This window comes from Hevea brasiliensis, chromosome 2, assembly GCF_030052815.1.
Source record: "Hevea brasiliensis isolate MT/VB/25A 57/8 chromosome 2, ASM3005281v1, whole genome shotgun sequence".
Classification (NCBI taxonomy): Eukaryota; Viridiplantae; Streptophyta; class Magnoliopsida; order Malpighiales; family Euphorbiaceae; genus Hevea; species Hevea brasiliensis.
The window spans coordinates 105109655-105131041 of NC_079494.1; the positions used below are offsets into that span (position 1 = coordinate 105109655).

At 31.2% G+C, this 21387-nt stretch overlaps 3 protein-coding genes and 1 long non-coding RNA gene across 7 annotated transcripts; 3 read left to right on the plus strand and 1 right to left on the minus strand.

Moving 5' to 3' along the window:
* Positions 1–1098: 1098 nt before the first annotated feature.
* Positions 1099–3133, minus strand: LOC110668351 (cationic peroxidase 2-like). Its single transcript, XM_021829545.2, has 3 exons — positions 1994–3133; positions 1747–1909; positions 1099–1645 (listed from the first exon to the last, which is right to left on the minus strand). The coding sequence occupies exons 1-3, from the start codon at positions 2378–2380 to the stop codon at positions 1227–1229; spliced, it is 969 nt and encodes a 322-aa protein (XP_021685237.2). The 5' UTR covers positions 2381–3133; the 3' UTR covers positions 1099–1226.
* Positions 3134–7076: 3943 nt separating this feature from the next.
* Positions 7077–10186, plus strand: LOC110668327 (uncharacterized). Of its 3 annotated transcripts, none has more exons than XR_009144415.1 (4): positions 7077–8338; positions 8674–9567; positions 9717–9784; positions 9899–10186. It is a non-coding gene; the product is annotated as an uncharacterized LOC110668327 (long non-coding RNA). The 3 variants fall into 3 exon arrangements; XR_002497504.2 differs by having other exon boundaries at positions 7080–9063; positions 9482–9567; XR_002497502.2 differs by having other exon boundaries at positions 7094–9567.
* A 1995-nt stretch (positions 10187–12181) lies between these two features.
* On the plus strand, positions 12182–15246 carry LOC110668324 (uncharacterized protein At5g01610). The gene is made up of 3 exons (XM_021829518.2): positions 12182–12419; positions 13150–13204; positions 14667–15246. Exons 1-3 carry the CDS (start codon positions 12318–12320, stop codon positions 15044–15046), a joined length of 537 nt encoding a protein of 178 aa, XP_021685210.2. The 5' UTR covers positions 12182–12317; the 3' UTR covers positions 15047–15246.
* A 2233-nt stretch (positions 15247–17479) lies between these two features.
* LOC110668346 (cell division topological specificity factor homolog, chloroplastic) lies at positions 17480–20488 on the plus strand. Of its 2 annotated transcripts, none has more exons than XM_058137326.1 (2): positions 17480–17755; positions 19595–20488. In XM_058137326.1, exons 1-2 carry the CDS (start codon positions 17663–17665, stop codon positions 20198–20200), a joined length of 699 nt encoding a protein of 232 aa, XP_057993309.1. In that variant the 5' UTR covers positions 17480–17662; the 3' UTR covers positions 20201–20488. The 2 variants fall into 2 exon arrangements, with proteins under 2 accessions (XP_057993309.1, XP_021685231.2); XM_021829539.2 differs by having other exon boundaries at positions 17653–18001.
* The last annotated feature ends 899 nt before the right edge of the window (positions 20489–21387 follow it).

Sequence of the window (21387 nt, forward strand, 5' to 3'; positions counted from 1 at the left end):
TTATAAGTATAAATTATTAAATATTCATTAAATTGTCAAATCATATATTTTATTAACATAATTAAATTCTTTAAATTAAAATAATTATTATTAAGCGATTTATTTTAATTTTTTTTTATGTGAAATTATAATAATATAAAATTTTATACCATCAAATTTATATTATGTGCCTATTCAATGAAAATTTTAATTTTTATTTAAAAAAATAAAAAAAAAAACTTGAACAGTGGTGCACATCCATTCAGCATTAACAAGAATATAAGCATTCTGAAAGGGGCCAAGCACTGGGGGAGTCTCCTACAATCGCAATCATAGTTGTGGGCAATGCATAGAAAATTAAAGGTAAATCCCCGGAAAAATAATACAAAAGCCAATTGGACAGCAGAGACAGAGTCGCTTGTCTTTCTGACCAAATAAAGTTGAGTCTGACCGCCATTAATATTAATATGCATTGCGTTTCAGAGATTAGGTGAGAATCTCACTGTGAGATGCTCACTTTTCCAGGAAAAATTATTAATAAATAAGAAAACTCTCGTCTTTTTGGCTTTTGGATGCACGCTCTACTTGTTATTACAGCTGTTTTATTTGTTATGGAGTTGATCATCTGGCTTAAAATAGCTTATTATCTGTCTATATATCTAATTTATACATTTTTATATCTTATTTTTTCCACAGTAATTAAAAATTTATAATTTTAAGGGCTAGTTGCCTAATTCCTTTTTTGTTTAATTTAATTATAAAAGAAGAAAAACTGTAATTAACTGAGTCTTTATCCAAAATTAAGAAATTGCTTATAATGTTTCTTTCATATTAATTAATGGATATACAATTTATTATATTTATACAATTTGAAAAATTTATGATATCATGAAGCAGTTGAAATTTTATTAAAAAAATTAATCATAAAATTTCATCAGCTTTAATAACGAATTTCAATTAGTTTAATAATATTAAAGTCGTCTTTAAGTTTATAACGATATTGTGTTTAAATCATAATAGGTTTTATTGCCCCTTTAATTTGTATTAATCAGAGAGGATTTCAATCCAAAAAGAATGTGATGAAAAAATAAATGGAAAATTTAGAAGGATATGAAGTGATTTGCTTGGAATTTTAATTATTACTTAATTATCAGCTAAAGCTAAACATTCCAATTACAATACAAAATCACCTTTTCTTTTTCTTGGGTGACAAATTAAAACAGTACTACTACAAAATCATATCATCATCAATTTATTGCAGAACATATTTTCCTAATTTCACCATCAGAGCCCGTCTTCACTTCAATGTTACTCATCTTCACCATTGACTTTCCAAACTCAACATTGAAGTTCAACGCAGCCAAGCCTCTAACACCCAAGAAACGTTGGACAAAGGTTCTGGTGGAAGTATCAGTCCATAATTTCTGATCAGACTCAAGAATTCCTCGCCCCTTTCTCAGGTTTCTGAAGAAAGATGCATCGAACTTGTTTGCACTATTTGTATCCAATGCAACTCGCTTTGTCCTATCACCGTTCTGTGGACACAGTGCTTGTAGCTGGGGTAGGAATGAAGCGCTGATGGTAGGATCAGATCCATTATTCCCAGTTGTATTGTACAATCTGTAATCAAAGAACTGACACTCTGTAGTCCCTATTGTGTGCCCTCCTATATCAACAAAAACCATGGATATGGAATTTAATTATCATTGAATTTTATGTTTTAAGACTAATGAAAATATATAATTTAGATTGGGTTTTTATACTTACCAACTAGTGTGACAAGATCCTGTGCATTAAGACCTTTAGCAGCGAACTTTTGCTTTTGTTCATCAATGGGGTCCGCGAAGCCGGGCAAATTATCAGTGTCAGATGCCGATGACACCCGACCGTCTCTACGTCCAGTAGGCACCTGCCAACTTCTTCCACTAGTCTGCATGAAATTTAAAGAAGCTAACGTTTAGCAATAGTTTGAAGTAATTTACTTAATTATCACGTCATTAAGTGTGATAATTACCAGAACAACAGATTCACGGGCTGCAAGTGCAAGAATATCAGCGCAAGAAACAATTCCTGGACATGCAGCTTCAAGCTGAGTCTTGGCATCGTCAATAACTTCATAGCCTTTCAACCCAAGATTTCGTGGGGCAGTTTTCTCAGTATTGGAGCCTTCAATAAGGATAGAAGCATCGCATCCCCGGACAAAGCAATCATGGAAATGCATCCTCAGCAAACCAGGAGCAATTGCAGGGTTAGATTTAAAATGTGTTGCAACTGTTGATCTTACAATGGATTCAGCTCTAGGACAAGTACGAGAATAGAATCCAACACGAGTGCCTTGGCCTTGCACCAAAGTTGCAAGCATGGCAACCAAGAGGCATATTAACATTGTGTATCTCTCCATTATGGAAGTGGATGGCAGCAAACAATTAATAGTGATCGTAAAGGATTAAAATTAGCCTAGAAACTACAATATATAAGATTTTGTTTTGGTGGTGATGTGCAAGAGAAGTGAAGTATATATAGGCATCTATATTCAAGAGAAAGGGAGGAAGCAAGCAATGGTAGCCTGGGGTCTTCCGCTAAATTAAACTCATACATGGATGATGAGTCGGGAAGCAATAGCTGCCAGTAACTTTTGTATTGTTATAAATGGGGATTGCATGAGCCTGTATGATCACGTGAAGAATATTAAGTCTTTGTCATATATGTGATACTATGAACTCCTTATGGAATATTATTAATTATTTTTCTGCGGATTCGCATTGCTTTTTTGTCCACTGCTATGAGAGAAATAGGGTATATATTGGATGGGAACACCAGCAAATTGCGCAAGTGACCCTACACCCAGGGCCGTGCATCTGTGGACATCGTCCTAGAACGCGCTTCTACCTACCTCTGCAAGAAACATCCAAAATAATGTGGGTTTACCTTGTTTTGGAGTCAAAGATTCATTATTAGGAAATATTATATATCATCAAGTTTAATTAATTGGCATTATAGTTTAGAGATGTAATTATTATTGCATGCAAATGCGTACCCTATATATGTTGCTATGGGAATTACTATTTGAAGAGTGTATCGTTTTGCTGCTCTTTTTTCCCTTAAGAAGTTCTGATGTATCACAAACATGCATGCCTTTCAATCTATCATATTTTATGGCATATTTATGACACTAGTAGAGCATGCTTATAATTTAATTTTTAATTTTTTTTTACTATTTTAATAAAAAATTATTATTATATCATAAATAAAGTTAATATATATATATATATATATATATATATATATATATATATATATATATATATATATATATTCCAGAGTTGAAGCCAATAGAACTAAAATTAAAAAAAAAAACTAATATACCATAAAAACTAGAAATTAAATCACATAAAATCAAATTTATATTATATTATATTATGTGTGTAATATAATACTATATAGTAAATGGTTTAAAGCTCAATTATACTCCTGTACTTATTAGTAAAGTTTAATTTAGTCTATTTTTAATCTTTTGTCTAATTTAATTCAAAAATTTTAACTTAAGTTTAATTTATCTTAAAAATCAAGAAAATTAAGAAATTGAGATTCTTGATTTTTGAGCTTAAATTAAAAAATAAAAAAATTTAGTCACAAATCAAGAAATTGAACTTTTTAATTTTTATTTAAATCAAGAAATTTTATCAATAAATTTTAATTCTTATATTAAATTGAGTTTAAAATGAAACTTTTGAACTAAATTGACAAAAGTTGAGAATGAGTTAAATTGAATTTTTTCAATAAATACAAAGGTTAAATTGAACATTTTACCTATAGTAAACCAAATTTATATTGTTTGCTCACTAATAGTGCCCGGGTGGATCGTAATATGCGTAATTCTAGCATATATCAACAATCTAATTCCTCACCTAAATCTTTTATTGATGCTCTACGAGACTGCCTTCTTGTTAGACCATTATGGTCAACTCTTATTTCATGTTCCTCTTTCGACAGTTTTTCTGTGGGAGATTTCATCAATGGCTTCACTAGAATTTCTCAGGGCAGCAGTCCTGAATCGTTGCGTGGAAATGGAGGCGCAAGATGTTACGGAGGATTGTTGTGCTTCTGTGGATAATATTGTGGAAAGTGTTTATCAAGCTTCAGTGTCATTAATTTTTTGATGTTACCAGTCCTTTTTAATCTATAGTCCTCGCCAGAAGGTCGCTGCATGGTTGGAAGGCTCTGCCAAACGGCTAGATTAAGGTCAATAAGGATGGTAGTTTTCAAAATAATGCTAGTTTAGCGAGTGGGAGTGGCCTGATTCGGGATTCTACGGGTAAATGGTGATTCCCTCCTTATTGTTCGTCTTATAGATTTCGGTGATGTTTCTTTTCACACGTTGGCACCTCTTATTATATATGGATAAAGTATAGGTTGTGGTGTCCAGTACAGTTGAGCCGTTGACTGAGCAGAGGTCATAGCGCAACTAAGTGCGTGTCGCAGTTGATTTGAACTCCGAGATGAAACCGAGGACCCTGTCTAGTAATCGTCTTAATTTTGAGCCTTCCAAAAAAAAAAGTCCTAATTTTGAACGTGGCTTCTCTGCTGAAAAAAAAAAAAAAGAATAAAATAAAATAAACTAAGCAAGAAGTATGGACAAAAGAATTGGTACCCAAGATGGCCAACGTGCGCTTCACAATACTCAAACCTGTTTTAAATATAATTAAAATTTATTTTGAGCTACTCAAAGTCCTTTTAAATTCAATTATATTAATAAACTTAAATAATGAATACCCTATTCGGATAAGATATGAGTATTATTTCCAAAGTTAAATTAGTTGTTAAGATAAATTATAATTTAGTTTTTAAAATTTAATAAAACTTACAATTTAATTTATATATTTTTAAATTTAAGTAATTTAGTCATTAAAATTTAACAAAACCTATAATTTAGTATCTACTATTAGAATTCCATTAAATTAGTGTTAATTTTAAAAAAAAATGAACAAATACCTTTATCTTTATTTTTAATCTAAACATAATTTAGTTTTTAAGGTTTTATTTTCTTAATTTTGTCTTTAAAATTTTATTTTATTAATAATTTAGTCCCTATATTTTTATTAAATGAGTCTCATAAAAGGCAGTAACAGCTGGCTCAAGAATTCGATTTGTGATGATGGTGGACCAAATGTGAAGCAGATTTTGAAGAATTTGCAGTCTGGTTCCTCAAATGGAAAAACATTATTCAAAAGATCTGCCTCCATTGATGATCGACACGGGCTCTGGAAGAGGGAAAGAGTTCAAGAAGCCCAGAGAAAGCAGAAGACTGGCCAGAGTTTTTCCGTTCTCTGGCCGTCCGCCGTCCCACTCGGGCCCAACTAGAAACCTGGAAAATGGAAATAAAACGGGCTGAAATTGGGCTCCATTTGAAGCTGGCCCGATCCGCTTTTCGAGTAGGTACCACTTGCACACGATTGAAAGATGAAATTATTAAATATATTAAAATATTACATTACAAGTATAAATTTTTTATACTTATTAAAATAATTATTAAATTTTGTAATTATTAAAAATTTTAATTTTTCTCTAAAAATTAATTTAAAAAAAAAATAATATGTGGCATGCAGGGCTGATGCCCATGGTGATAATCTAAGATGGTAACTCTGATGCAATTAACAAGATTTTCTTACTTTTATTAAAGTAAGAGTATTAAATAAAATAAGAACTAGGACTCTGAAATATATGTAACTCTTAAAGTAAGAGATAAAAGATAAAGGAAAAAAAAAAACGATTGGTTTGATTCTTAATAAAATATAAAATAAAATTAAAAAGATAAAATAAATATAATTCAATATAATTTTCTATTTTTTTTAGTTCAATTTCAAACTTCAACAAGCTTGCTCATTATTTCTCACTAAAGGAAATTTTCAAATACCCTAGCCATTTATTTCTCTAAATTCTTTACTCGTCTTTCTCCTTTTCTTCCTTTGATGAGTATTTTCTCTGGTGATTACTTTTCTTTCTTTTTTTTTTGTTAATAATTTCTATATTGGTATTCTTTTAAAATAGATATATATATTTATTCTCAATCTATTCTTGTATAAATTTGAATTTTATTGCTCTTTTTAAAAGAATTTGGCATCTCATCTTGTTGAGGATTTGATATTTTTTTATTTTTTTAGTATTTAATATTTCTTTCATTGTGAGAACTTATTTCTTTTTTATTATAGAGTTATTTAGATATTTTACTTTGTTATCTGCGTAGTAGTAAAATAATAGAAAATATAAATTTTTCTTTTATTATATTAAAACTTGAATATAATTTTAAAATTTGACTTGTAAAAGATCGTAAATTTAAACAATGATGAGTTAACTTTAAATAAATCATTCTTTTAATTGAATAGTCAAATCATATGTTTTATTAATATGATTATATTTTTTAAATTAAAATAATAATTATTAAGTGATTTATTTTAAATTTTTTTATATAAAATTATAATAATATAAAATTTTATACATCAAATTTATATTATATTCAATGAAAATTTTAATTTTTATTTAAAAAAATAAAAAAAAAACTTGAACAGTGGTGCACATCCATTCAGCATTAACAAGCGACTCTGTCTCTGCCGTCCAATTGGCTTTTGTATTATTTTTCCGGGGATTTACCTTTAATTTTCTATGCATTGCCCACAACTATGATTGTGATTGTAGGAGACTCCCTCAGTGCTTGGCCCCTTCCAGAATACTTATATTCTTGTTAATGCTGAATGGATGTGCACCACTGTTCAAGTTTTTTTTTATTTTTTTAAATAAAAATTAAAATTTTCATTGAATAGGCACATAATATAAATTTGATGTATAAAATTTTATATTATTATAATTTTATATAAAAAAATTAAAATAAATCACTTAATAATAATTATTTTAATTTAAAGAATTTAATTATATTAATAAAATATATGATTTAACAATTCAATAAATATTTAATAATTATGTTAATAAAATATATGATTTGACAATTCAAGTATAAAAAATTTATACTTGTAATATAATATTTTAATATATTTAATAATTTCATCTTTCAATCGTGTGCAAGTGGTACCTACTCGAAAAGCGGATCGGGCCAGCTTCAAATGGAGCCCAATTTCAGCCCGTTTTATTTCCATTTTCCAGGTTTCTAGTTGGGCCCGAGTGGGACGGCGGACGGCCAGAGAACGGAAAAACTCTGGTCAGTCTTCTGCTTTCTCTGGGCTTCTTGAACTCTTTCCCTCTTCCAGAGCCCGTGTCGATCATCAATGGAGGCAGATCTTTTGAATAATGTTTTTCCATTTGAGGAACCAGACTGCAAATTCTTCAAAATCTGCTTCACATTTGGTCCACCATCATCACAAATCGAATTCTCGAGCCAGCTGTTATTGCCTTTTTCCTGCTTCTTGCCCCTCTCTACTGTTGAGCTTTAACATGCTTTTGTTGTTATAGTCTCTATGTGTATCTTCCATGTTCATGATCAATTGATCATCCCGAATTTATTATATATTCAGTTTCTGAATGGTAATAAGTAATTGACCCTGTGTAAATGGTATGAAATTATGTGATTGTTGTGACTTTTCTTTTTCAATTTTGAATATTAACGAGAGAAAGTCTTCATTGTTTATTTCTCTTCATTGATTTTTCTCTTGATATGCTAAATGGATTTCAAATGTGTTCATTTTCAGAACTCTCCTCTGTACATTGCATGGCGGTGTTATTAGCAGTGGATGGATATAAACATCTAAACAATTGGAACTAACTGTGCAGTAGACAATTTTTTGAGGAAGCTGTGGTTTATGAATTTGTAAATTATATAATATGGCAAGGATATATCTATAAGTCAACAATTTTTTTCATCCTTTTTTTGTGCAGTTATTAAATGTTTTTAGTTGTAAATGACGGTAATTTAATTGTACAAGAATTTGTAATTCATCTATGGGTCAAGTTGTCTCATGAATCATTCCTTAAAATCTATAGACAAACTGTTCTCTTATGCACAGGACAAGTTGGCTATGAATATGATGACATTGTGATATGTTTGGTACTTGTCTAAGCATATTCAAGAAGTATTGGAAACAACAGGATAGCCAAATGTTCTGTTTGACAATTAGGACATCTTTTCTAGATATCAAACGTGTAAAAAGTATCATTTGTCATTCATTTGAAAGAATACACAAAAATCTTGAATATGTTCGTCTCCTAATTAGTTGATGGTTACTTATATACATGAAAGCACAAAAAAGTTGCCGGTGAAATTTCTAGTTTGAGACATAAAAATATGTTTATGCAGGAAAGCCTTGATCTTGGAAATATGAAATAGAAATGGTGGCAAATTGCTGCATTTTATGTAAGCTCAGGACTCATTTTCTATTTTGGAAACAATTTATTAAGCTTCCTTTTGTGTAACAAATGCAACTTTTGTATCTCTTTTTTTCTCCTTTACATTTCTTACGTTTGTGCTGCCTTTTACTGTTGCTCTCTTCTCTCTTCTCATTCATCATCAATGAAGGCAAAGATATTGTGTATTGCTTATGCTTTTATTGCAAGACCCGATATTGCAATTTATGTTAGACCCATTTCACACTTGGTTCATAATTTCCCAGAAACCCTTTTTATGTTCAGATGTATGGATTTCATGAGTTTTTTGGCCATCTTATAGCATTTTGCTTCTTTTTCATGTAGATATGCAAAGGGTGGGGTGGATGAGATCCAGAGCTTGAGTCTAGAAAATATAAGGCAGTCATTAATCCAACAAGTGGATAGCATAATATTTAGCCTTTTGTTGAGGGCTCAGTATGACTATCATGCTGACACATATGACCCTGATGCATTTTCCATTCCATGAAAGGTGTCATGGGTCAATGGTTGAATATATTGTTAGAGAAACTGAAAAGCTCCATGCTCAGGTAACTAGGAAAAATATTGGGCAGACTGCCACAATTATGAATTTTAAAAATCATCTGATCAATCTATCTATTCAAATTAGATGGGCCCGTACCAAAGTCCAGATGAGCATCCATATATTCTAGAATACTTGCCAAACCAATGCTCCCATTCTTGCAGTGCCAGCAGGTGAGGATCTTAGGCAGCAATCCCAACTAAACAGTTAGAACAAATTCCATTAGACTTAATTATATCTGATGGCAAACATTTTACAACTGCAAGTTAATAAATTCCCATGCATATGCTTGCTATTGGAAAGAATTAAATCTCAAGAGAGTACTGTAATCTGCAAATTTTCAACTTAATATCACCTCTGACCTATTTCGGTGAGTAGTTACATTAGTTGGCTTAAATTTAATACTTCTTTATCACTTGCTGCTGTTTAATGCTGGTTCAAAACTATTTTTGTGATCAAATTGATATCTACTGATTATCTCCTTGTTGCAAATTTATTTTAAAAGATAAAGGAGTTTTAGTTTAGATCTAGTGAGACTTGTCCATTCCTTCTATTCCATTCAATTAAATATGCTGATTGCATTTCTTTAAGGGCCAAGTCTTTGCTCTGAACGCTGGCATGGATTGTTATGCCATGAACTATGAGTATGGTTTGCTAAGCTAACCTCTTCAGCCCAGGTACTTAAGCTGCTGCTTTGCTACGATGGAATTAATTGTCAATGATCCAAATATTGAGTATCAAGATATTCTTTATTGCCCTTGTTTTGAACAAGACTTGTTAGCCCTAAAACCTTGCATTTGTTTCTCTCCTTTGATTCTTATTGCAGGCACTGTCAAGGAGAATCGACTACAGAAAATTTGTGGCTGAGGCTAAATTCCTAGAATCCCTGGCTGAGTATGAGGCTGCTATTTGAAAGCAAGTTGTTTCCCAGTTCAACCTTTTTGATCTGGGCTATATAATTTTCTGATTTGATGATAAACCTTCGTTGTCATCCTTTTTGTGTTGTAGTTCTTGTGGATGGTAGAAAACTCATGGAGATGCTGACATACGAATCTGTGGAAGCAGCAGTCAAGAAGAAAGTAGAAATGAAAGCAAAAGCATTCGGCCAAGGCGTAACAATTATCCCACTGGAAGAAGAAGCTGAGCCGATGTATAAAGTGAAGCCAAGTTCACTTGTTAACCTGTATGGCAATTGGATCATGCTTCTTACTGAGGAAGTTCAAGTTGAATAGGCTTGATTTACGTAGAATACGCTTTTTTCGTGCTTTTAAGGAGCTTAGTTTGAAGAGTTCATTGCCCATTATAAATGAGTATCACTATTTACCATGTTCTCTGTTTGGATGGGGTGAGGGAAGGGTAAATAAGGATAAGGAGGGGTAAGTAATTATTATAACTCCTGTTAGGAAAGGGAGTGAGCTAGTGAAGGGTAAGGGTAAGGTTTACTCTCCCTTACCCCTCAAATCTCAATTTTTCTTACACCCCAAATTGGGGTGTAAGCAGGGGGACGTGAGAGATGAAAATTATTTTATTTTTTATTTTTCTATTGTCCTTAATTTTTTATTAAAAATCTAATTATACCCATTAAAAATAAACCTAACTTACCACTATAAATAAATGTCTTCTCTCTGTGGCCGTATCTAATCTCTTCGCTCTCTCTCGTGAATTTTGAATTCTTACAGAAAAAAGATTAGTTTTATCTTTTTATTTAATTTTAATTATTAAATCATTTATTTTTTCAATAATTTGCTATAATTATTATGTTCTAATTATCAATTTTTTTTTAAATAATTCATGCTTTATTCAATCCACTAAACTATAAATTATAAGCCACTAAACTAAAAATAAAAGCTCTTAATTTACATATTAAAAAAAATAAAAAATAAATTTTATCTAATAGAAAAGGGTATTTTTATAATTTTAATAATTATTTACCCTTCTTTCACCTCTTTCCAAACATAAAGAATAAGCATTACCTCTCCTTACCTTTCCATTAATTCACCTCTTTTCAAACATGAGATTTTTTTTATTATAACCATCCTTACCCTACTCCCTCCTTACCCTCCCTTACTATCCCATTAATTACCCTTTTCTCACCCATCCAAACAGAGCCTTAGTAATTGCACTGGTGAAGCTGTTTTTTGACACAATTTTTCCTATCAAACGATTGCGGGGAGGCAAAGATCATTAATTAGTTATCATTTAGGCCTTGGTGGGGTACTACCATACTAATTTTCAAGAAAAAGGTTGTTATTGTCAACTTTTGAGCTGGAAAAATCATGATCTTTCAGCCCCACCATGTTCGATTGGATCTTTGAATTTGAGTAGCAGTTATGGATGCGTACACATGAAGCATTTGCTCCAATAAAAGACTCCTATTTTTATCATACTTCTCTTTTAAGGGTATGGCTTTCCCAGCCTTATATCCTCTTGGAAATGCATACCGATACTTTTTAGCATCGTCAAGTTCTAAACCAAAATCTGTCGTGCCATTGTTGCATGTTTATTGGATGGAATCAATGGATTACTAATTAGTTGTATAGAACTTTATAAAATGGGACTGACTAAACCACCACAAGTGAAATAAGACAGTGATGAATGATGATGGTAATTCTCCAGGCCATGTTTGGGAAGGCAGAAAATTTATTTTTTACAAAAATATTTTATATATATTTGAAATATTAATATTTTTTCGTTAAGTCAATATATTTTTGTAAATTAATTACTTTAAAAAAAAATACTATTTTAGAAAAGTGAAGGTTTTTTTTTTTTTGAAACAAAAGTGAAGTTTAAATTTTCTATAAATTAATAATAAGTTATTTATATAATAAAAAAGAAATTAAACATTTTAATTTAATAATATTAAAATAATTTTTAAAATTATGAAAGTCCAAATCAAATTAAAAAAAAAAAAAAAGCCCCTTAAGAGTATGAAATAGTCAGCCACGGCCACAGCCCAGCTTAGCTAATCTAAGGACATGTGTAGTATTATTATTAAATTATTATTAAAAAATTTATTTTTTTAAATATATTAATTAAAAAATATTAAAAAATAATTTAAAATTAAATTTAATAAATTTTAATTATAAAAATATTAAAATAATAAAATTATTTTTTTAAAATTATTTTTTTAATAATATTTTAAATAATAATTTTATTAAAAAAATAATTTTAAACTTTTAAACCCAATGCTAGATAGACGCGAAGAAGTCGTATGAGGAAATCGGCTATATGACAAAAACACCCTCCATGAACTCTAGAAATTCCTTTCTGGAGAACCGTGAGCCGCTTTTTTTCGGTGCATACAGCTATACTCTGGTCTCTACTATCTATATATGACTGCCAGCTTTGAGTGAGCCATCACTGCACTGCTGCACTTGCTCGGGGGTGAGTGAGTAGCGGAGAACAGTAGCTTCGAGAGAACGAGGAAATGGAGAAGGCACTTACCAAAGTAAGCAGCTTAAAAGTTGGGAGCTCTTGGATCTCAAGGAAAGCCAAGGAAGAGCTCTCTAACATTTCTGAAGACATCACTGTGAGTTATATTGTCTTGTCCCCTGACCCTGTGGATTCTGGTCTGTCTGATCGTTGATTTATGACTGGTTTATTCTTGTTATTTTGTTCTTAGGTTGTGTAATGTGGATTGATTGGACTCTACCCGCCTCATTATTTTCAGCTAATCTTTTATGGATCTGTGCGTTTTCCTAGTAAAGGAATAAACTGGGAGGTGGGGTTTTGAAATGATTTGGGTTGGGGTTTTGAAATGATTTAAATTTAAGAAGTTAAAATGCAAAAATGTGTGAAAGTGAAACCGCATAATTGGTTTTCTTTTTGGCTTATTTTGTGGCAAATTTTTCTCAGGGCTTGAAAATGTTGCGCAATATCCTTTTCCCATTTTCTATTTTCGTTTTGGATTATTCTTATTGAATTTGATTTAACACTGTTTAACATTAGTTGCTGGGGAAGAAAAGGAGAGGAATGGAAATTATTAATCTTGCTAATCAGCTGGGATATTTTTTTGTGACTTGAATAAGCTAGAAACCCACTTGAATTTTCTTTTCTGACAAATCAATGAAGTTGAAATTACCAAGTGAGAAGGAGATTTAGAATTTCATTTATTAGTAGTTGTCAAATAAAAGAAGTTTTCTGTGTGTGTGTGTGTGTGTGTGTGTGTGTGTGTGTGTGTGTGTGTATACTTCGATGAGAAATTCTTTTCCTCTGTAAAGTAAATTGTATTGCTTTCTTAATGTTTCTTGTGATTGCAGACTTTCTCAAATACTGTTGAAGAGAAGGCAAAATGGATTTTCAACAAGCTGAAAGGTAGGAATATTTGTTACTTACTGTGCAACACTGCAACTTCCAATTAAGCACCTACCATACTTGAGGCATTGAGTGATCCATTCTCCAACATAAGTATTTTTATGCACTATTATTGTTAAGCAAACCACCTCTTTGTAGTTTGCCGTGACTTGAATCTCTCTTCAATGTCTTTGAGACTTGCTTCCCTGCCTACTTTACCTTGAGTGTTCACATTGGATAGAAGATAACATATTCATTTATCCAAAATAATATTATGGACACTGTTATTGTTAAGCGAACCACCTTTTTGTAGCTTGATATGATGTAAATCTCTCTTCAATGTCTTTGAGACTTGCTTCCCTGTCCAAGTTCCCTTGAGTGTTCACATTGGGTAGAAGATAGCTTATTCATTTATCCAAAATAATATTACAGTGCCTTGAGATGACTATGTGACACCATTTGTAATCCAGATGTCATAAGATGAATAACTTGAGAGTTTTGGATGGCATCATTTGTAACTGGGAGCTCATTGTGCTTCCCCAAAAGATCTTATAAGATAATTATGTCATGGCCCTTTATGGGACCATAATTGGGTGTCTATGTATTGCCTATTGCCCTTTTAACTAAACCATCATTCATTCATCAAACAAGGTTATTGATGACACATCTTCCTCAATCCTCAGTGAATGTACTTATCAATGAACACTTGAATATCATGCTTGCTGTTTTATTTCATTAGCATCCAGTTATAAGAGGCCTTCACTTCCTTTATGTGTAAGCAAAAGTTTTCTGTTTCTTTTTTTAGTGTATATATATTTAGCTAGCGAATGTGTTTACCATCCTTTTCCATCCCATATTTCATGCATATGCATTGGCAGAAGCAGGATTACATGTGGGGGGTGGGATGAGCACTGCAAAAATGTAAATGACTAAATTGCAATGAAAATTTTATTATATTGTATTTTTAGTACTAATTGTTGAACTTTTACCAAATTATAAGCAATAACATGCATCATTTCAATTTAAAAACTTCAAATAATTTTTGGCAATTTAATAAAATTTTTATTTTTTATTTTTTTTATAAATCTTTACTTAATTAAATAGTTATGTTTACAAAATAAGTATGATACACATATATTATTTCCACTCTCATGAGAAAGATATAGATCTAACTGCAAAAAGTTCTCTAAATCTTTTAGAGGTTGAGATGGAAAAAATAAATTGAGTATAGTAAAAGTTGTCTCTATAAAAATAGAATATTTAGTAAATATAGGATCGCTATACATGAAATTTTTATTCAGTCCAAGGGTTGAAGGTAGAAAATATTTATGAATGTAGTAAAAAAATACTTATATAAAAAAGATAATTTAAAAAGCTCTGAGGTAATTATAAAATATTTATCATAAAGTTGTGTTTATGTTTGTGCCTGTGCTCTTTATGTTACTCGATGGTGATTCACTTTAATAGTATGTTCTTTCTGTAGGAAAGCCACTGAAGAGCTTGCCAGATCTGCTTCGAGAGTACAACTTACCACCTGGCCTCTTTCCCCAGAACATAACCTGTTATGAATTTGATGAGCCGAAGGCGAAGCTGATTGTGTACTTGCCTTCTGTATGTGAGGTCAGCTTCAAGGACTCTTGTGTATTGAGGTATGCAACTCGAGTAAAAGCAATCCTCATGAGAGGAAAGCTCACAGGTATAGAGGGAATGAAGACGAAGGTCCTTGTATGGGTTAAGGTCACAAGTGTGGCAGTCGAGGGCTACAAGTCTGATAAGGTGTGGTTTACAGCCGGTGTCAAGAAGTCCAGACCTAGAATTGCATATGATGTCCCACAGGCTGCTGTCAGAGTAGATGAATTTTGAGTTAAAACATATATACCTTCTTCCATTGATGATGAAAAATCCTAGTAATATTTTGGCAGATTAAGCATAACATCATAGGTTGGAGGCTAGTGTAAAATTCACTCATTTCTTATGATATGAATACTTATGATTAAGCATAATATCATGCTTTTTCTCATTGCGAAATGCAAATTTTAGTTGCCTCTGTACTGGCTTTAAAATGTGGAGCTTTATCTTTTGTTTTTGAACCGACTTAAGTTGTGGAGCTTGAGCATGCAATTCATTTAGGAGCCACGTCAGGTGTGCTTTTTTTTTTTTTAATTAAGAAAGAAAGATATTTATTACATAAGCCAAGGATACAAGGTGACTAGCCCATAAGATACAAGTTTAACTTGCACAACTCCAAACCCGAGCCCAAATAATAGAAGGACTAAAGCTCTTTAACCAAGAAGTCATAGTACTAAAACGGGTTAAAGAGTCGAACCATATCTAGCAGCTAGGTCACAGGAACTTTGCCACCATTGCCAACAACGAACGGCAATTAGAAGGGGACACTGTAAAAATGCAAGCAAGCACACACCAAGGAAACTCAAAGACAAAAAAGCTCCTTAGATGGACGAGAGAAAGAGATGTAGACAAATCAGAGGGCTAGGAACCAAGGCCGTCTCTTATAGCCCAACAAAGTTGGAGACCAACAACAACACCCCAATCGGCTACATTTCCTCTCTTTAGATGCCAACCGGCATGGAAGAGCCCTTGGAACAACCCATCAAGCTTAACCAAAGCAAATCTACCTTAGTAGCCACAATGGAACCCAATTAAACTCCATCCAAAGGGGAGTACTAACCTCCAAACCCAGAGAATTAAAAAAAAAATGAAATAAAACAACTGAAAAATGAAAAGAAACGCGAACAAATAAAGAGAGAGAGAGATATGTAGCAAGTGACAAAGATGGTGAATTTGCATTATATTGTGTTGGCCATTACGATAAATCCTGATTTTTACTTGTTTTTTCAATTTTAGCCTTAGCCTTAGCCTTAGCCTCACCTTTTTTTCAATTTTAGCCTTAGCCTCAGCCTCAGCTTTCAAATGACACTCTCAAAATATGAAAATTATAACCCCTTAGATCTGAGACCTGAGATCACCGCTTAATATTCTTAGTTTAATCTAACCCATAAAAGAGAACTTAACATTAAATGGCACCCAATGAAGCGAGGATGATCCGTCGCCGCCTCCATTGAATCATCTGCAAGATGTATGCTGCAGTTCCAAACTCCATGTTATCCGGGCTACGTTTGATAGAAATGCCAGAAAATAATTCTGGTCCGTTTTGCAAGTGTGAGATAATATATTTAAAATTAGGAGAGTTAAGATAATTTTATCATAATTTTTCGTAATTTATACTAAATTTAGAATGATAATTAAAAAAAAAATTAGTATTTTGAAATTTTTTATAAAATTATATAAATAAAAAAATTATCAAATTGTGTAATTTTCATCAATATAATATTTATATATAAAATTTTTGCTATAAATCAGGAAAAATTATGATAAAATTATTTTAAACTTTTAATTTTAAATATATTTTACTACACTCACATATATTTAAAAAGTGATGGGTCTATAAATTATAGACATGAATATAAAATATATTTACTTTCAGTGCGATACAAATATTTTAATATAATTATTCTTAATAATTTAGGTCATAATGTATAAGAGACATGTTAATAAAAAAATTATATTTATTATATCTTTAACACTATATATATATATATATATATATATATATATTATTAAATATAAAATATAATTATTTAAATATAAAATTTGTATGGAAGGGTCATTTTATTAACAAAATAAAACTCGAGAGAGGTATTTCGAATTTAAAATAGGGTTAAATATATTTTGCTTATTTAACTTGTAACTCATGGTAAATTAAATCAAATTTAGATATAAAAAATTATTTTATTAATATATAATCAAATTTTAGAGATTAATTTATCTTTAATTTAAAAATAAAAAAATAAAAAATAATTTTTAACATATTTAAATAACTAAGGGCTGTTTGGTATTTCTGTTGAAATTATTGTTGAGAAAATCACTTTTCTAAATATACTTACTAAAATAATAAAATTATTTTTTTAAAATTATTTTTTTTAATAATATTTAAAATGATACTTTTATTCAAAAAAAATAATTTCAGACTTTGAAATTCAATGGCAAATAAGATTTAAATTATATTATTGAGATTTTAAAATTTATTTAACTTGTTTAAAATATAATAAATGATTTTTGAGAAAAGCAGCCCGCTTTGCATTTTTTTTTTCAAATTTACTATTTTTATTTTTTAATTATTTTCCTTTTTTATAATTAATTTTTATTTAACTAATTGAATTCAAATTAAAATAAATAATAAAAGATACTAATATTTTCAAGAATTATAAATGTCACTAATTGAATTATCATAGTTTGAACTCAATTACTGCCCGTTAATTCCAGGCGAGAAACGAGGCAATCAAAACGCAGCCAAACATAACGACGTCGTTTAAACGTTCCTGTGTACTGCAAGTGAAGACGGCCGCGTGAACAGCTGCAGAAGCGAGACTAAAGAGAGAGCGAGCAAGCGAGTCGAAAATGGCGATATCGGGAGATCTCAGGGTCTCTGCAACACTGGCCTCTTACAACAAGCACCCTCTTCGAAGCTCTTTGCCTACTTCAAATTCAAAGGTCATCAACTCTTTTACTACTCATTTCGATATCTCAACCCGCTTGCATTTATCATTTGTCTCCATTTGCGTCTCCTTTCATATGGTTATTGTGTAATTCGTCTCATATATGCCTATAATCCCATTTATCCGCTTGTTTATCGAGGAAAGCTGGGAAATCTAGAAATGGGAAAACCTGGGATCCCGATAAATGGGAGGACTTTCTTTGCATGTGTTCCTACTAGTCTTTACCAGTACAGCAATTATGGTAATAGATTTTTTTAGATTCCATTTGGCGATTTGGGTTTATATTTAACATACATAGTTTGGTGTTTATGCGATTGCTCTGCTTGTACGTGCATCCAATTTTATGGATTGGACATTAGCCTAGTGGTAGAAGTTACTTCAAATTGAGCATTTCTCTTTCATTTATTTGTTTGCTTAATGTAAATTCTGAATTAGGGTTATATAGTATTTGGAAGGTGTACAATGTTTAGGGAAGGTAAAGAGGAACTCGGATGTTGTCAAAGAAAACCCAAAAAGGTGCTCATCAGAAAATCTGCTTAGGATAAAGTATTTGGCTCATTTTTGTTTATATATTTCTAGCACCAACTAGAATGAAATAGGCATAGTAAATTTGTTGCGTAATATGTTATATATAGTTTTAATTTCTGGTTTCACAAAGAGTGGCTGTTTCATACCGAACATCCATTTCTATGATGTGATTCTGCCATCTGGTGAGTCAAATTTATTTTTCAATACTTCCATCAAAAATTACTTGGTCAGCAGAGTTTAGTGGGGTTCTGTGGTTAAATTTACAGAAAATAATCCACCTAACGTAGACTCATCTACTCCCCCCTTTCTTGGTGCAGGGCTTTGAATTTCTCTAATTAACTTTTCAGATAATAATCATAATGCTTGTCACTGATACATTTGCCTTCTTTGGCTCATTTCATGTTGTTAATTCATGCTTCTACTTGTGTAGCTTTGCTATTCCTACGTTTCATTATATGTTGGTAGGTTGTTGACTATTTAATTAGCACGGTCTGGGAGACATTGGCTTGATTGTATAATGTCTTTGTCTTTTCATGGTTTTCTTGGAATTTTCAGTATGGTGGCGATGTCCCCTTCTAATATGAGTATATTCAGGAAATTATTAAGATTAGTACGGCTGATAATTAAAGTGTGTTGGATGTGCTATTGAAGCAAAGTTACATGGTTATGATAATTAGGATTTGTGTCTAATCATCTCCCAAAAATTATTTGGATAAGTAGGCTAGTTACCAAGAGGTAATTTCCGTATGTGGTTGGATAACAATTTAATAAGTTCACGAGTTTGATGGCCTGTTCATCCGCTGAATACAATTGGGTTGGGGGGGGGGGGGGGGGGGGGGGGGGGGTGGTGTGTGTGTTGGAGGTGGGGGAAGGGGGAGTGGGTTTCAAATAGGTAGATGGTATAAGGTTTCATCTTGTATTGTTACTTACTTCGCTATATGAATATTATCCTTGTCTTTATGACTTATGAGTGGAGCCTTTATCTTTCCAAAAAATGTCAGCTTTCATTCTATGGAATAATGTTCCAAAGAATAACGTCTGGCTAATTTAAATAGCACTAGAAATTATGACATGTCCAATGAAAGACCATAGATGAGGGTCAACCAAATGCTCCCCAGGTAGTTATTCTCCTGGGCGTAATGAGCTTAAAATCTACCTTAGTAAGCAGTTCACTCTTTGTTATTTGATTTGATTGTATATGTTCAATTTGAAGGGCGGCTAATTCAGAATGCATATTGCAGTATGTTTGAGAAAGTAATGCCAAAATGTCTCATTGTGGCCAAGTCTTTGATGCTGTAATATGCAGGTAGAGTTCATCGGTTTCCCTGGTCGAGGATCTGGAACAACCCCAAACACACACAAGTGGCCTGGTATCATGCTTGATAGATGTAAAATGCATGATCACTCTAGACGATTTTCTGGGATTACTAGAGATTATCAGCTATCTTCGACTTCAATTAGTGATGAGGCCGAAAGCTTTCTCCTAAATGCCATAAACCTGAGCTTCTTTGAACGTTTAAACCTGGCATGGAAGATAATATTCCCATCACCAGCCCGAAGAAAGAGCTCAAATGCGAGGATTGCTAAACAGCGGTTGAAGATGATTCTTTTCTCTGACAGATGTGCAGTTAGTGATGAGGCAAAACGGAAGATTGTAAACAACATTGTGCATGCTCTATCAGAATTTGTGGAGATAGACTCTCAGGATAAAGTCCAGCTGAGTGTCACTACTGATCTTGATCTTGGGACCGTGTACTCTGTTACAGTGCCTGTACGACGGGTGAGGCCAGAATATCAGGATACAGAAGAAATTGGATCAATAACAAACATTGAATACAAAGATACTGGAGAAACTTCTGGTTCTGTAGACGTCCGATTTGATTTCTTCATCCCTGATGAAAGAACTCGGTGATTTCTTAAAGCTTAAAATAAAACAGTGTTGGCAAGTATCCAAGACTTTGTCTTTCCATGTTTGGATCTTTTGCTAGGGAGATAAGCTTGCGCTTCTGTATATATAAGAAATTCCTGGTAGGCTATTGAAGATTTTCCTGTCTTTATATTTGCAGTTAATTGAATGGCTGAGTTAATAACATTAAATCATGTCTATGTTGCACCTTCCAATCATGTTGGATTGATAGTGTGCGTGTATTGTTGTATGTTTTCAAGCATGGTATTTGAATCCTCCAAAGGGTATTCACTATTTTGTTTGAGATTGGCTGAGATTTTAACACTGGAAAGAGAACTTGTTGCGACTCGTGTTGGGGAAACGACCAATGGCTTGTTTTGTCATTATTCAGTGAATCTTGTACTAGAGCTCATCACGACTCGCGAGTTACGATATATACATCAATTAGTGGAATTGTAAAGTCTGCTTAAGATGTTTTGGAGTAGACTATTTTGGCTAAATTGCATTGTTATCTTTTAATTTATATGATTATTTCATTTTATTTTAATCGATTAATTTTAATTTATTAAAATAAAATTATTCAATTTAAAAACTCAGATTTTCATATTAACAAAATTATTTTTTATTTTTTTTCTCTTTTTTACCTTTATAATTTAAATTAATTAATAATTATCGTTAATAAATTTATTTTATTTTAATTAAGTTTATTAATAAAATTATTAATTATATATATGTATTATTTATTATTAATTAAAATTTAATTTGTAATAACCTGAAAAATAATAATATAATAACAATAAATTTTAAAATAATATTTTATTAATATATGATATTTTATCAATATTTTAATTTTATATAAAAATAAAAAAAAATAATACACAATAAATAATAATTTATAAATTTATTTTAATTAAATATTTATTGTGTGTTAGTTTAAAACAAAATGAAGATAAATCTGGAAATCTGCAATTTATTAATTAAAATTTAATTTGTAACAATTTGTAAAAATAATAATATAATAATATTTTAAATTTTAAAATGATATTTTATTAATATCTGAAATTATCAATATTTTAATTTTTTATAAAAAATACAAAGCAAATAATTATTTATAAATTTATATTAATTAAATATTAATTTAAAAAATAAAAATAAACTTGAAATCTGTTATTATATTTTAAAGGAATTTAAAA

Excerpts from the sequence above, each read along its gene's own strand:
- LOC110668324 (XM_021829518.2), top strand. The coding sequence starts at position 12,318 with ATGGAGAAGGCACTTACCAAAGTAAGCAGCTTAAAAGTTGGGAGCTCT. Across the intron at positions 12,420-13,149 it reads ACATTTCTGAAGACATCACT|ACTTTCTCAAATACTGTTGA; the intron begins GTGAGTTATATT and ends TTGTGATTGCAG. Across the intron at positions 13,205-14,666 it reads GATTTTCAACAAGCTGAAAG|GAAAGCCACTGAAGAGCTTG; the intron begins GTAGGAATATTT and ends TTCTTTCTGTAG.
- LOC110668351 (XM_021829545.2), bottom strand. The coding sequence starts at position 2,380 with ATGGAGAGATACACAATGTTAATATGCCTCTTGGTTGCCATGCTTGCA. Across the intron at positions 1,910-1,993 it reads CCCGTGAATCTGTTGTTCTG|ACTAGTGGAAGAAGTTGGCA; the intron begins GTAATTATCACA and ends AATTTCATGCAG. Across the intron at positions 1,646-1,746 it reads GGATCTTGTCACACTAGTTG|GAGGGCACACAATAGGGACT; the intron begins GTAAGTATAAAA and ends TTGTTGATATAG.
- LOC110668346 (XM_058137326.1), top strand. The coding sequence starts at position 17,663 with ATGGCGATATCGGGAGATCTCAGGGTCTCTGCAACACTGGCCTCTTAC. Across the intron at positions 17,756-19,594 it reads TGCCTACTTCAAATTCAAAG|GTAGAGTTCATCGGTTTCCC; the intron begins GTCATCAACTCT and ends TGTAATATGCAG.